Below are 14,681 nucleotides of genomic sequence, written 5' to 3' on the forward strand. Positions count from 1 at the left end.
TACCATGGGAGCTAACTTCAAAGCACGGAGGAGGCATGCCTAATACCCTCGTTCCTCCATCACACAGGGAGCATCGTGTGTTACTCAACAAGGAAGAGTCCAGAGATTTTTTTAAAATACTACTTGTAAAAGGGACAGGGAAAAAGCAAGCAATGTTTGAAATCCTTAGATCTTCTCTCTTCTAGTAATAACTAAGTCGCATGTATTGAATACTTACTTACCATGAGTCTGGCACTGTGCCAGGCACTGACATGGCGATTAGATCCTCATGAGTACTCATTCATTTAACAGATGAGGAAACCGAGGTTTAAAATGTTTGCTATAAGTCACAAAGGTAGCAAGTATCTCAACAGGGATTTAAATTTGGCAGTCTGCTTCCTGAGCCTTTGTCTTACTGCAACACTATACCATCTTCTACTAAGAATAAGAAAGATTTATTCTGACCTGACAAGAGTTCAGTCAAACATAGAAGCCTGAGAAATGTAAGGTATGATATTAATGGAACACTGACGTTATCCACACATTCTGCAGGAAGCTACTGAGGAGGAAGCCACCCCAGAGAGGGATGAAGGATAATTTTCTGATGCATCTAAATGTACCAACCAAAGAGTACTCTGCTTTTAAGCCGGACTGGTGCCAAAAGGAGGGAAATGAAGACAAAGAAGAGCTTGGCAGCAGCACCTGGATTTCTTAAATGAACGAACAGTGTGCCTGTTTCCAAAGTGATTAATTAATTGTACAACTCAATAAATGTCAGTGCGTGCGAAAGATGCCTGTAAAGAGGAGGCCACTATAATTAAGTGAAAATGAAGAGAGAGAAGCTGAAAGAAGAGAACTTTACAAATCACAGATGGGGAAAAAGAGGTCATGGTTACTATGAAAATAGACAAGTCCCAAGCTCTTGAGTAAAAGTAGCACCAGGAGAGGCAAAGATGCAAGTTGATAAAGAGCCACTGGGCCTCAGGGAGAATCACTTCGCTGGGTTGTATTTTCCACTTTTTAGCTAAGAAAGCACTGATCGACTCCCTCCTATCCATTTAATTGAGTTTATATACCTGAGGGGACTTACCCATCTGGAAATAGACAAGTTAAAAGATTCATTCTAATCCCTGCCCTGGGAAAGTGGCCACGTCCGTGACCTGGTTTTACTCTGCTTGGGGTTAAAACCCCAACTGTTTTTTTTTTTTTTTGCGGTACACGGGCCTCTCACTGCTGTGGCCTCTCCTGTTGTGGAGCACAGGCTCCGGACGTGCAGGCTCAGAGGCCATGGCTCACGGGCCCAGCCGCTCCGCGGCATGTGGGATCTTCCCAGACCGGGGCACGAACCCGTGTCCCCTGCATCGGCAGGCGGACTCTCAACCGCTGCGCCACCAGGGAAGCCCGCCCCAGTTGCTTTTAATCTATGAGAGTTCTCCTCCTTTGGGGTCACTTTCACTTGGGAACAATTGCTGAGCCTCTGGAAAATTTACAAAGCAGTCCAGCAGGATTCAGACCTTGAGGGTGATAATGATGAGGAAGAAGAGGGGGAGTTTGTTTTCGTTACATATTGATTGATTGATTCACTCCACGAAGCACTGAGTTCCCATGGAAAGGATGTGCTCCAACTTAAAGAAGTGGATGGAAGTTTCTACCTTGATCTCCAGTTTCTTTCCATCACACAACTCTGTATAGAATAGTGCTGGTGGTGAAGGAGGGGGCAACAAAGACTGGGGGCAGTTCCACTCCACCAATTTCATAGTCCCCACCAAATTCTCATGCTGGCCCAGAAAAGCAGGTGGCTGGTTCCCTGTGAACAGCAAGGTGTTCAGGCTGTCAGCTTCCAGTGGATTCCAGGGGGAGTGGCAGCAGGCTTCTTCCTGGAGCCATGTCCAGGCTCAAAGGGTGTCCTAGGGCGATGGCTTCATTCTTGTTGGACCCAAAGTAGCCTCTTGGGGCATTTCGGTGTTAACCAGCATCTTTGTATGTAAGGACAGATGTTGCATCAAGGAGTTACAAAGCAAGCCAATCACGATTCCGTATTCGAACTGTGTGCTTTCAGAGCCAGTTTCGACAGGTGAGTCATTTCTGCCAATGAATGCTTCACATAGTAAACACAGCATATCTTTTAAAAAATTATCTTATCAAATTCATTACATTTTCAAATGTTTTAAAATGAAATTTAAATGATCACCCCAAACAGCTTGCTAACACTACTAGCTGCCTTCTGAAACTGTGATCCAAGGAAGCATCACAAATTTTCCTCTGAAGGACAAACCGGCTCTCACAGGGGATGTTCCGGGGTTGCATCCCTACACTTTGCCATTCGCCGAATGTTTTCCTGGTATAAATCCACCTTTGGAAGATAAAAGGTTTACTTGGCATATATTTGGCTTTCAGAATTGGTTTTAAAAAGCTCAGACCCTGCGGCCACACCAGCTCAATTCAAATTCTGGCTCTGCCACTTAAATAGCTGTGAGTCTAGAAGGAAGTCACTTAATTTCTCTGTGCCTCGGTTTCCTCAACTGTAAAATGGGGGTGATCAGAGCACAACCTCATAATGGAGATGTAAATGAATCAGTATGTGTAAAAATTAAGTAGAACTGTGCCTGGCACATAAGAAGTGCTATGGAAGGGCTTGCTTTATTATAAGTTTCATTATTGTTATTGTTAATTATTATTAACTGAGCATCTACTGCATGGTTACACAGGGCCTATAGTGAACGAAGCACAATCCCAGCTCTTACAGAGAGGGGGCGACAGCTCTTAAAAATGAAATCCATCGGAATTTAATTTCAGCTTATGTGTTAGGAAAGAAGCCCACAGGGTGCAGTGATAGGACTGCGCTTCCTGATTACCTCGGGCTGTGAGACGAGGTCTGTCAGGGGAGGCTTCTCGGGGGCAGTGTCATGTTTAAGCCAAACCTGGAGGCTTTGGGGAGGAGACCGAGCTTTCACCCTGCCCATCAGCACAGGTAGTCTCACACTTGCTCAGTGAATGATGATTACGGGCCAGGCTCTCTATTGGTCTTTTTATTTATTTATTTGGTTGCACCGGGTCTTAATTGCGGCAGGCAGGCTCCTTAGTTGCAGCTCGCCGGCTCCTTAGTTGTAGCATAGCGAACTTGTAGTTGCAGCATACATGTGGGATCTAGTTCCCTGAGCAGGGATTGAACCCAGGCCCCCTGCATTGAGAGCGCGGAGTCTTAACCACTGCGTCATGGGGAAGTCCCTCTGTACCGGTCTTTTCAGGTACTCTTCTCCCGCCGACATCCTGACAGGTGTAAAGGATTATCTCCATGTTACAGCGGATACTCTCAAGGCTCAGAGAGGTTAAACGACTTGCTCGAGATCACACAGCTTATGGGTGGCAGAGCCTCGACTGAGCAGGAGTGTGTCTGATTCTGCAGCTCACTGGGAGCCTTTCTACTGCCTTCTGCTGCCGCCTCTTCCTCCAGGATGCCACCGGGATCAGTTAGACTTGAACCGTGTGGCTCAGTACATACACTGTCAGTTCCTCTATGAATAAATCCAAATATAAGGAGGGTTCTACTTAGTTTGGGTAGCCTGAGTGCTCTGCCCTCCAGCTCTGGGAACAGGGAGAAAAGTCCTAGAGGCCCCCTTCTTCACTAGGTTCAGACTGATACCTGACTCTCAGCTCTCAAACTGACAGGTGTGCCCATTGCCATCTTTTCTTCAGAGTGTGTGTGAGCCAGGCGGGCAGGCTGTAGACATGCCCGCCTCCACCGGCCAAGGGGAGCTGACACCTGGGCTACTTATTCTGGAATCATTTGCCCTTCTGCAGAGAGCTACTGTGCTCTAAAGTTCTGTCTGCTGGGGTGAGGGGTAGGGTCCACTAGCTACTCTCTCACACCCAGTGCCTACTTTCCTCGAGCTTGGAGGGCCCCTCCAGGGCTCTGTTGAAAACTGTGGCTCCTCTTTGCACGGCCTTCTCCTGCCCTGGAAGTTGTTATTCATCCTTCATTTTTGGTTATTGATCAATGTGACCATATTCACTTTTCATCTTTCAGAGAAACTCTGAAAACTCTCATCTGCTCGAAGATCCATCCCGCCCCCAACTTTCTCACTGTCATTGATATATTCCCTTTTATGCCGCTCTGTTGTCATTTCACTTGGACTTTGGGAAGAAGGGAAGGAAACATATGTACTTCATTTCTCAATTACAGTACTTGCATCTGAGTGTATGTTTTCTAAGATAACGTACTGCTGTCAGCAATAGTGTTCGGTGCACATTTAATGCTTGAAGGCCAAATTAATGATTCATTTTATTAGTACTTCAAAGAAAATGGCAGACACCTGTGGGGAGTTGATTCTTCCTTTTTTACTATTTCCTGTGTGTCAACATCTATGCCAAATGTGAGGGAAAAAAGGTCCCTTATGTCTGTGGGTTGATTTCTGTCTCTTCCCCCACCCTACCGCACCTCCAGCTTAATTTACTATTTCAAACTTAGAGCTCAGAATCCGATCCCTTTCTTGCAATTTTGCCGCACGTTTGAAAATTTTCATAAAACGCTGGACTGTATGTCCAGCTATTATTCTCTGATTTTCGTCCTTCCGGTCTCTTGTCCATTGGGTAACTGTAGTGTGTAATGAATCCACAAGAAACTAATTCTTGGAGGTTCCCTTTCCTTGATGATGGAAGTTGAGAGAGCGACAGCGAGAGAGAGAGAGAGAGAGAGAGAGAGAATTTTGAGACTCTGTCCATAATAGCAGTCCATCAATAACAGGGATGAATTCCTCAGAGGCAGAACAGGGATCGATGAATAAAGCAGGACTCTAATAGCTAGAAAGCACATCGCTTTTTTCCCCCAAGACTTTGTCATCTGCCAAAACATCTGACTCCAAAAGCCACCCTAGAGGTTAGCCAGACTTAGCGAGAGGTGGCTAGAAAGGAATTTGGGATCAAACTGCCTCTTCCCTGCCAAGCCCATGGTATGCAACTGAGAGATCCACCTTTCCTTTCCTGCTCCCCCACAGGAGTTGCTGGAGTGTTTAAGCACCTCCAGTCAGTGTCTTACTGCATTCGAGCTGTTCGGTCATGAGCAGATGACCAGAACCCGAGAGAATGATTGGAGAGTGATAGGTCATGGAGTATGGGAGTGGGTGGACAGGGTGAGCACCGACATCCAGGGAGCCCCGAGGAGCAATCCTATTTGAAAAGACACATTCATAATCATGGAAACCCACTCCATGCTTTGTCTCTGGTGGACACCATTTATATAGATATTCAATACACAAGCCAGACAGGCTAAATTGTAACCTCTCTTCTGTAAATGCCCTAGTTGTTTGGAGTAAAAAAAATGGTTTAGATTAGCACCCGGGCACTCTGACAAAGGTCCGGAGGGAGTTCAGGGACTTGCCAGCATCATTAGCATTTTTTTCTTCTTTTTCCAGCCGCACTAAAATATGTTTGCTCGAAACATAGGGAGATGAAAAACTACTGGTAGCCAGTACCTCTTAAAAGAAAAAAAAAATGTTTTACTTCTCTGGCAAACATACCAATTAAAACGAGGCTGTGTTGTGACAGATTATGGAGCAATTAATGCCTAATTGAGCCTTCTGCTAGATGCTTCTGTGAAAGCCACTTTACTGGGGTCACACCTTAGAGCAAAACAAACCTCCAAACTTCCTGCAACACCCTCTGCTCTGCGGAGCCCAGAAACCAAAGAAAACATTTTTGAATCTCCAAGAGTTACACCAAAAGGATTAGCTAAACGGAAGGATCTCGACATTGAAAAATCCTACCAGGGATTTCATAGTTCCTTCATTTGTAAGCAAAATCTATTTTCCACAAGATATTTTTGGTGCAAGCATCCCCTGCTGTCCTGTTCTCTTAGAGTATACCATTAGATCTTGAGGCCATTCCAGGCAGGTCACGTGACTTGTAAGCATCTCTCCGGTTCCCTCCTAAGTGACTAGTCTCACAGGAGTCAGGGAGTACTAGACTCTTAACTACCAAAGACCTCAAAGTCCTTCCTGAAGCCTTGAATTCTTATTGATAGGATGTGAAAATGCTGTACAGCTGCTTTTTCGAAGAGGTCAGCTCGGTGGAGCTCCCTGCCTGACCTCAGTAATAGAGATATTTTCAGCCCTGCGAGCCGCCTGTGTAAATATAAAAATGTATTAGGCTGCAGAACTGCATGTGTGGGAACAGAACAATCGTGCTCTTGAGAGGAAATCACAGGGGGAACACTGGTGTCACTCACATGGGTTTGGTTAATGAGTTCACACTTTCGATAAATCGTTTTGATTCAGCGGAGCGCATGTTTCAGATGAGCCCATTTCATTTCTGGAACTTACGAGCTCTGATCAGTAAAACCCCAGTCCCTTAGTAAGGTGTCTAATAAAGTTTACTTCTGGAAGTTTTAACATTTGAAAACAATCATGTCACTCTTTGTATGACACTCATTTGCCTTATAAAAAAATGTTAGTGTGAAGTCAACTTTTCAGTTGTTTAATGTGAAAAAGAGTGATTTGTTTAAGTGTCTGAGAGGGAAAGGTATATTTATTCAGACCTCTGAAACTAGAATCGAAGAGAATCACTATAATGAACAGGAAACATGCTCTTGAAATGAGCTGAGCAATGCTCTCTGAGCGAAATGCTCTAATATTCCTGAGTGTGTTCAGTTTCAGTGGATCAAATCTTTCCCATCTCTGCATCCAAGCTATTTGGCAGTGATCAGATGATCAGAGCTCAAGGAAGTGATTGGAGAGTGAGCTCGCTGCAGCTGCAGTGTAGGCTGTTTTCAGGGACAAGGAGCCACTGTTTTCAAACATAGCATCAACATAGAAGTTATTTTGTGGGCTCCAGGATGCAGCGATGGGCTGCACTGCCAGCATTGTTCTGCTTCAGGCTTTTCGTTCTGTGGTCCAGAGGAGCTGTCCACACATTTGTAGACGACGCCAGGAGGAACCATCCCATGAAATTTTGCCTCTGGAAAGTGACGATGAAATGAGTAGACCCAGAACCCTCATCATAATGGTATGGTATCTGTGGTAAAGCAGCCTCCGTTGATTAAACTGTTATTATAGAAATGAGGTTGCCGTTCGAGGTTTGGGTTTTCAGCTTTAGATAAAGAAATGTGTGACCTAGAGTTTACTACTGCGCTTCCCTGTTTGGGGAACATCTTTCAAAATTGTTTCATGTATTATTCAGAGAACTGGTTTTCTTTCTCTTAGATCTGTCCTGAAAATGTACAGTTTATTGGTCTATGAGAAACTGTCTTCTGCCTAACATTTTGTATGCTGTTATTAACTTTTGTGCAGAAACAGAAAATTTTGAAGTCTTGTTTAATTAAGTGGATTTTATTTTATAACTCAAATTTGAAAGTAGAGCCCCAGATAGATATTTTTATATCACATGTAACCCATCGAGTTGTGTAAATGTTGGTAGTTAGATCTCTAACTTCAAAGTATTTGAGGCCTTTATTTCCGATGCTGCTATGGAAATGCCTTTCCAAAATGCTTAACTTACACATAAAATCAGAATGAAGTTTTTGAGAATTTTGTGGAATGCATGGTGTTTTAATTAGAAAGCTGTTTCTTGCCACTTGTCAAATTACATTTTTGTCTGTGCTTTAATTATAATAGTGTTACTCCTTCTTCGTGTGTCTGTTTGATCAGCAAGAATAAAGTAGAGGTTAGTCTTTCCTTACTTTAGGTTCAGGGAGAGATTTGCCTAGTCACTGAAATTCAATGTTGGGATGGAAGTAGTGTGCTAAAGTTTCCAAAATTGGGGAGGCGTTGAAGTCTGCGTGGTTTCAGCACAATCGACTTTTTTCTCTTAGATTTCAATGTTCAGATATCAAGGATGCAGTAAATAATGAATGATAAATACCTGTTACACTAAAAGTTTTTAAATGAAAGTCATTTGGCTTGGGCTGTGCCTTTGAGTGACAGAATACTAAGCTATAACATTCTATGCCAATTTCTCCAACAAATCAATATCTGGTTTTCAAAAGGGCAGGACTGTTCTTCAACTGTTGGGCTAAGATGATCTCTAAGATATCATTAGTGGGAATATTTTCATACTCATTTTCCCATAAGTTTTCACAAATTAAATTTAAAAGGATTTGACACATTTGTGCTCCAAGTTTAACTCTTAATAACACATTCTATAGCTATGTGTATTACTCATGCCAGCTCAGTCATCAAAGCAGTCAGTTTTCCTAATTTTACTAATTAGACTATAAAATTTTGCAGCTAGAAATTTGCCCCTAAAACTGTATTTCAAAGTAATTGAGAAATAAAAAATAATAAATTCACTTAATAACAATGCCCTGTTTTATTCAACGATCCTTTTAATTCATATGATACCTTTACTGACATTAAATGAGGTGATGATGGATTTATTGATGAGGAAAACAGGTTCAGAAAGATCGAATACCTTGTTTATATCACACAGCTGCTAAACGCCAGAGCCTCAGGTCACACTTAGATCAATTATTCCAAAAGCCAATATACATTTTCACTCTGTTCATGTCTCTAAGGAAATAATGATAAAACTGAGAAGCGTGAATTTTTATGAGAAGTCTGATGGAAATGTTGGACCACTCAGAGTAAAATATGCTCATAGAAAGTTATCGTGCAACTTGAAAGTTTCCTCTGGGCCACTTGAAGCTTCACACACTCCACAGCTATTTGTTGCCGATGCACTATCGGCCAGCCACTGTTCTAGGTACTTGGAACCCACCAATGAACAAACCCATCAAAGATCCCCGCCCTACGTTGCAAAATTTTACTGTGATTGTATAGTTTGCAGATCTCATTATGGAATTACTATATTAGGGTTGTGACGCTTAGTGTCCTAATTTAAGTCAATGAAATGATTTCCTATTTTCCAAGATGGTGGTTTGAAACCTTGAATGTGTTTCAAAATCACCTAGGAGTTCTTTTTTTAAAATTTTTATTGGGGTATAGTTGATTTACAATGTTGTATTAGTTTCAAGTGTACAGCAAAGTGAATCTGTTATACATATACCTATTTGCACTCTTTTTAAGATTATTTTCCCATATAGGACATTACAGAGTATTGAGTAGAGTTCCCTGTGCTCTACAGTAGGTCCTTATTAGTTATCTATTTTATATATAGTAGTGTCAGTCCCAATCGTCCAGTTTATCCCTCCCCCCCCTTACCCCCTGGTAACCATGTTTGTTTTCTACAGATTCTGTAACTCTATTTCTGTTTTGTAGAGAAGTTCATTTGTACCCTTTTTGTAGATTCCACATATAAGCAATATCACATGACATTTGTCTTTGTCTGACTTACTTCACTCCGTATGACAATCTCTAGGTCCATCCAGGAGTTCTTATTTATACTAATCCTTGGGCTCCTGGCCCCAATGACTCTGCATAAGAATGTCTGGAGTGGAGCTGAGGAATCTGAACTGTTAGCAAACACTCCCTGAGTGTTTCTGAGAATCTCAGATTCTGAGATTCCGATGGAGGAGCGTGGTGGATGACGCTCTGAGAACCGGCGCTCTGGAAACTGATCATCTAACCCCCCCACCTTGCATCCTCCTTTAACCTGATATGCTAATCGCCTTCTCACTCTGGCTACAAGCTTCTGAGCAAACTGATTTTTTATTCTCTTACTTTCCCATCAACCACTAGTCACCAAATTTTGTATTTTGATCGTGTGTGGGTGTGTGTGTCAGAACACAGACTCTAGAGCCAGAGACTCTAGGTTGCAATCCTGAATTCATCCCTTCTGGGCTGTGTGACCTTCTGCATACTTTTTAACTACTCTGTGCTCTTTTCCTCCTCTGTAAGGTGGAGATAATAGTTCCCTCAGCCCAGAGCTGTTGTGAGGGCTTAATGAGGTAAGGATGTTCAGTGCTTGGAATCATGTCTAGATATGTTATTAAGATTATCAATAAGAAGGATCGGGGTCATCCTAACGGAAAAAGTGACATTTGAGGGAAAGACCTGAAGGAGGTGAAGAGTGAGTCGGACCACTTTCTGCAGGGAAATGGCTCGGGCAGAAGGACCAGCCAGGGTGAAAGTCCCTGATACGGGAAGAAGCTTGGGGTGTTTGAGGACCAGTGAAGAAGCCAATGTGGCTGAGTGAGCCAAGGAGAAGGCAGTAGAAGGACGTCGTGGAGGGAACAGGGGACAGGTCACGTGAGGCTTGGCAGGCCATCATGAAGACTTGGGCTTTTTCTGAGAGTGAGAAGGGACGCCATTGGAGGAGGGAGCAGGCACAGAAGTTAGGAGCGTGGGCTGTGGAGCCAGAATGTCAAGGTTTGAGTCCTGTGTCTGCCTTTCACTAGCTGTGTGGTCTTGACTTGTCCTAAGTGCGCCTTCATTTCTTCACCTTTGAAACGCAGAGAGTCACAGGACCTACCGTGTAGGGCTATTGTGAGAATTCAGTTACTACTTGTAAAGAGCTTAGAACAGTGCCTAGTGGGTAGTAAGTGCTGTGTTAACTATAGGTTTGTTAATTTGGATGGCCTTGAGCAGGGCAGTAACAGGATCTGTGGCTGCCAGGGGTCCAGGGTGGAAGCAGGGAGACCATTAGTCAGGAAGCTATTGCAATGATCGCAGCTAAAGACGCGGATGGTAGTTGCTGAGGTTGTGAGAAGTGGGTCGATTCGGATATATTTTAAAAGTAGGACCAGTAGGGTTTGCTTACAAATTGAACACAAAGAGTGAGAGAAAGGGAGGAATGAGGGATGAATGTATGGTATTTTGGTTTTGTTTTTTCTGTTTGTTTATTTTTTGGCCTGCACAACCAGAGGACTGAGTTGCCATTCAGAAGGGGAAGGCTGCAGGGGAAGATTTGGCAAGCTAATCTAAGTTCACTGTGAGACATGCTAAGTTTGAAATGCCTGTGAGGTCTATACATGGAGGTTTCAAATAGGAAATTGGATATATAGCTCAGAGTCCCAAAGAAGAGTCTACAGAGAAGATATAATGCTTGGCACTGTATGAATACCAATTAATGATTGATGAATGAATACATGATCTCTCCTCTAATTTCCTATAACACTTATAGTGTGTCAATCCATTTGTAGTTAATCATATCTTTAGCTATTAAATTGAACTTGTTTATTTACCTTATTATTCATATTTTTTTATCCCACTGGTAGGTGGAAAACCCCATGTAGGCGGGAACTAAGTTGGCTTTAGACCCCAGTGGTGCCCAGCACCATTGCTTTTATAGACTAAAAGTTCAGTATCATCAATGATTTGAAATCTTTAAGCAACTGACACCAACTTGAAAAGTTCAACTGTTAAAGCTGCCTTCCTAACTCTTCATCGAAATGTCCAGGAATAAGTTAAGAATGAAGACAGCTACTACAATAAATACAAGGGTTTGAATGTTCTGCAAAAGGCTTTTGCACTCAAGTCATCATTATATCAAAGCATCTCATTGCTGAGTCCAGGTCCTGAGTCTTCATATAGAGATCAGCTTTGGGCTGGCACTGATTGTAGTTTGGCTGCATAGTCCAAAGTGGAGACACTTGGTACACATCAAAATAAATCATTGTAGGCCCTTGGCCTTTGCAAGGGACACATGAATCCTACCATCTGAGACTATTACAATGCCTATTAAAATGTAGCCAAATTTAACTGGGAAAAAATGAGGAAATTCCTTCAAAGCTCTGATTTGTCTCTTCAAATATTTTTGCTCTGATGGGAGAATTAACAGGAACCTTTTCATGAATTAGTTTTTCTTACATCCTTTATAGCATATTTTGTTGAAAGCCTCAGACACTAATTTAATTTATGGAGATCTGCTGTTTTCTGGGGAATGTCTATAATTTCAGATGTAATTTACTAATCACCAACCCTGGAAGTTGGCTTCCATTTTAAGGCCTATTTCCTCTTCCCCTCCCTGCCCCCCCACCCCAAGAGCATTTATATGATGCAGGGTAGAGATAAAATAGAAGGAGTACAAGAAGCAAGTGCTAGGCAGGCTGCTGGTCTCTCTCACTATATGCCCAAACTCCCAAGCACAATTTTAGGATCTTAAAAGTGAAATGCTTTTAAAATCCATGAGCATTTGGGGATGTCTCTGAAATAGTAGAAACCATGAGATTTACATTTGTGAATGCCAGGGATCTAGTGCAGATAGCATGCGAAATGTGGCTTTGTCTTTAATTTTGGTTGAAGACAGAGGAAAATAAAAAAAAGCCTAACTTGTGGTGAGTCGGGGAGGTGAACTCTCTTCTGTGAGTCAAGGATGTGCACTTGTAGGATAAACATTTCAGAGCCAGGGAACTTCAGGTGCTGCTGAAGATCTGCATTACAAGTCATCCTTTGGTGGTTGCCAGGTCCAGGGCTCTGATGAACTGTGGTATATGGGTCCAGTCCCGCCCGCAGTCTGTTTTTGTATGCCCTGTGAACTCAGAATGGTTTCCACAACTTTTAAGTTTTGTAAAACAAAACAAAAAAGGAAGAAAAAGAAGACCACTATACAACAGAGACCATATATGGTCCCCAAACCTAAAATATTTACAATCTGGCCTTTTACAGGAAAAGTTTGCCAACCCCATTCTGGTGAATGATGTGGGCTCAACTAAAATGGAAACTTCTCCTTTTTTTTTTTTTTTTTTTTTTTTAACTTATTTGATTTCTGCAGTGTACTTGGTCTCTGCCTAACTAGGTGTAAAGGAACTTGGGTTTTTCCTGGGCACCTTTTGTTCACCGGAGGGTCTGAGAATGGTCGTGATTCAATGATGAATCTTAGATTTGGAGTCAGAAGGCCCAGTGTCTGAGTCTCAAGCCATCACTTAAAAGCCCATATGACCCAGACATGCTGATTCATTTGTCTGGGTTTGTGAAATGGGGACTACTCTCTATTCTGTCTGTTAGAAGCATCAGAATGTTTGTTTTTATGGAATCACTTTGTAAATTAGTGAGCATTATACAAGGACAAAATCTTGCAGGTAGGGAGCTAACTTTATAGTACCAGAGATGCACTGTAGGTCACTGTCCCAGTGAGAGTTCATTAGCCATTGGGTGGCTCATCAGTGATGTGGGGAGGTAGTTTCCACTAGGGTTTTACTGTATTTGCTCCATGTCTACCCCAAAAGGGTGGTATAGTGAGTGTGGCCAGAAGAGAGGGTCCATGAGTGAACTGTCAAGCTTCTACTTGATTAGCTTTTTTTTTTTGGTACGTGGGCATCTCACTATTGTGGCCTCTCCCGTTGCAGAGCACAGGCTCCGGACGCGCAGGCTCAGTGGCCATGGCTCACAGGCCTAGCGCTCCACGGCATGTGGGATCTTCCCGGACCAGGGCACGAACCCGTGTCCCCTGCATCGGCAGGCGGACTCTCAACCACTGCGCCACCAGGGAAGCACTTGATTAGCTTTTTGATCTTCAATAAATCTCCACATTTGTGTCCCCTCATGTAGAATAGGCATAATAGTCCTTCCTTCCTGGTCAAGTTCTTTGAGAACCTAAGATAAGGAAGGAAGCTAAATGAAGGACATCAATTATTTATGAAACTAATGATGCCATCTCTTTGGAACACACATTTGTTTACATTTATGTCCTATGAATAAAATCAGGACCAGAGAGAAATATACTATGGGAGCTACTTCAAAGGAAATAAAATAATCTCTCTTCTTACTCTACAAAGAATATTCCAATTTAATAAAACTTTATCATCACCAAAGGGATTTTAACATGTTTTGCCCAGTTTCTGCTTTATGCATGTGGAGGAAACAACTTCCATACATTCTCAATCCTGAGTAAATGTTCTTATTTCACTTTAGTGAGTTTGAATTTTGGATATACTAATGTAAGATTCCCCAGAGAAAGGAAGCTTGTGAAATGGAGACTGATTTGAAATGGTTTGCCGTAGATAGATGGGTGTAATGTGGAACGTAAAAGCACAGGGAGTCTTTTGCAGTTATTTACCCTTGGGCACTGAATTTGCACTGAATCTCAAAGCCACAGAAAATGGATAAATGAATCGAATGGCTTCTCCATGGGTATAAGAATTAATTGAATGTGACTGAGGCTTAGTAGTTAGCAACACAAATCTTTGAGGCAGAGCCATACTAGATTCAAATTACATCTGGTATCATCTTGTCCAAATAATCTGGCAACTTTCTAGTTCTCCAAATAACACATATTTAGAAATGATAAGGAACAAAGACAAAATATTCAAAATCTAAAATGTTTAAAATTTAAAACCACCACAGTGATAAAGAAAAGCAGAAAATCAGGTATATGGGAGTAGAAACTTAGACCAAAAATAATTAGCAAATTCAACTATAGATAGATATAAATAGATATTTATATTATTGATAAAAATATATATTATAAGAACATGTAGAAGATTATGCTTTTAGTAGGTATAACTGTTTGAGGGGAGACCATAATGTGAAGATTAAAAAACAATTTATTACAAGTAGAAACACACAGTTATATGGCTAGAAAAAGTCAAGACTCAACAAATAAGTGGTAACAAAAAGTCCCTTAACTTTTTTAAATAATCAAATATAGAAAAACCCTGGTTATGCTTGTTTTGTTTTTGTTTGTGTCTTTGCCTTCTAGAAGAGTAGATTTAAAACTTATCCCCAAGTTGCAGGTTTCAATACGGTGAAATCTTGTGCAAACTGAGTAATATAGTTGAGGATAAAAAGGCATCTTTTGGCAAACCAAATAGAGTATTTTTGTCATGCTTCAACAGATTTCTTCTGGATAGTTCTTTTATTCTCTCATATTTT

The 14,681-nt window shown here is 41.9% G+C and overlaps 1 protein-coding gene across 3 annotated transcripts in view; it reads left to right on the forward strand.

Annotated features, from left to right (window-relative positions):
• The first annotated feature begins 6,803 nt into the window (after positions 1–6,803).
• The window catches only part of DOCK10 (dedicator of cytokinesis 10), a 209,120-nt gene continuing 201,242 nt past the window's right edge, over positions 6,804–14,681 (forward strand). For 2 of the 3 annotated variants that reach the window (XM_024763126.1, XM_024763127.1), the window contains exon 1: positions 6,817–6,978. In XM_024763126.1, the coding sequence (XP_024618894.1) occupies positions 6,817–6,978 (162 nt within the window). Of the gene's footprint in view, positions 6,979–14,681 lie in introns of all 3 variants that reach the window. The other variant, XM_024763121.1, reaches the window with a different exon arrangement.

Source organism: Neophocaena asiaeorientalis, unplaced genomic scaffold, assembly GCF_003031525.2.
Source record: "Neophocaena asiaeorientalis asiaeorientalis breed wild unplaced genomic scaffold, Neophocaena_asiaeorientalis_V1.1 scaffold86, whole genome shotgun sequence".
NCBI classification, from domain to species: Eukaryota; Metazoa; Chordata; class Mammalia; order Artiodactyla; family Phocoenidae; genus Neophocaena; species Neophocaena asiaeorientalis.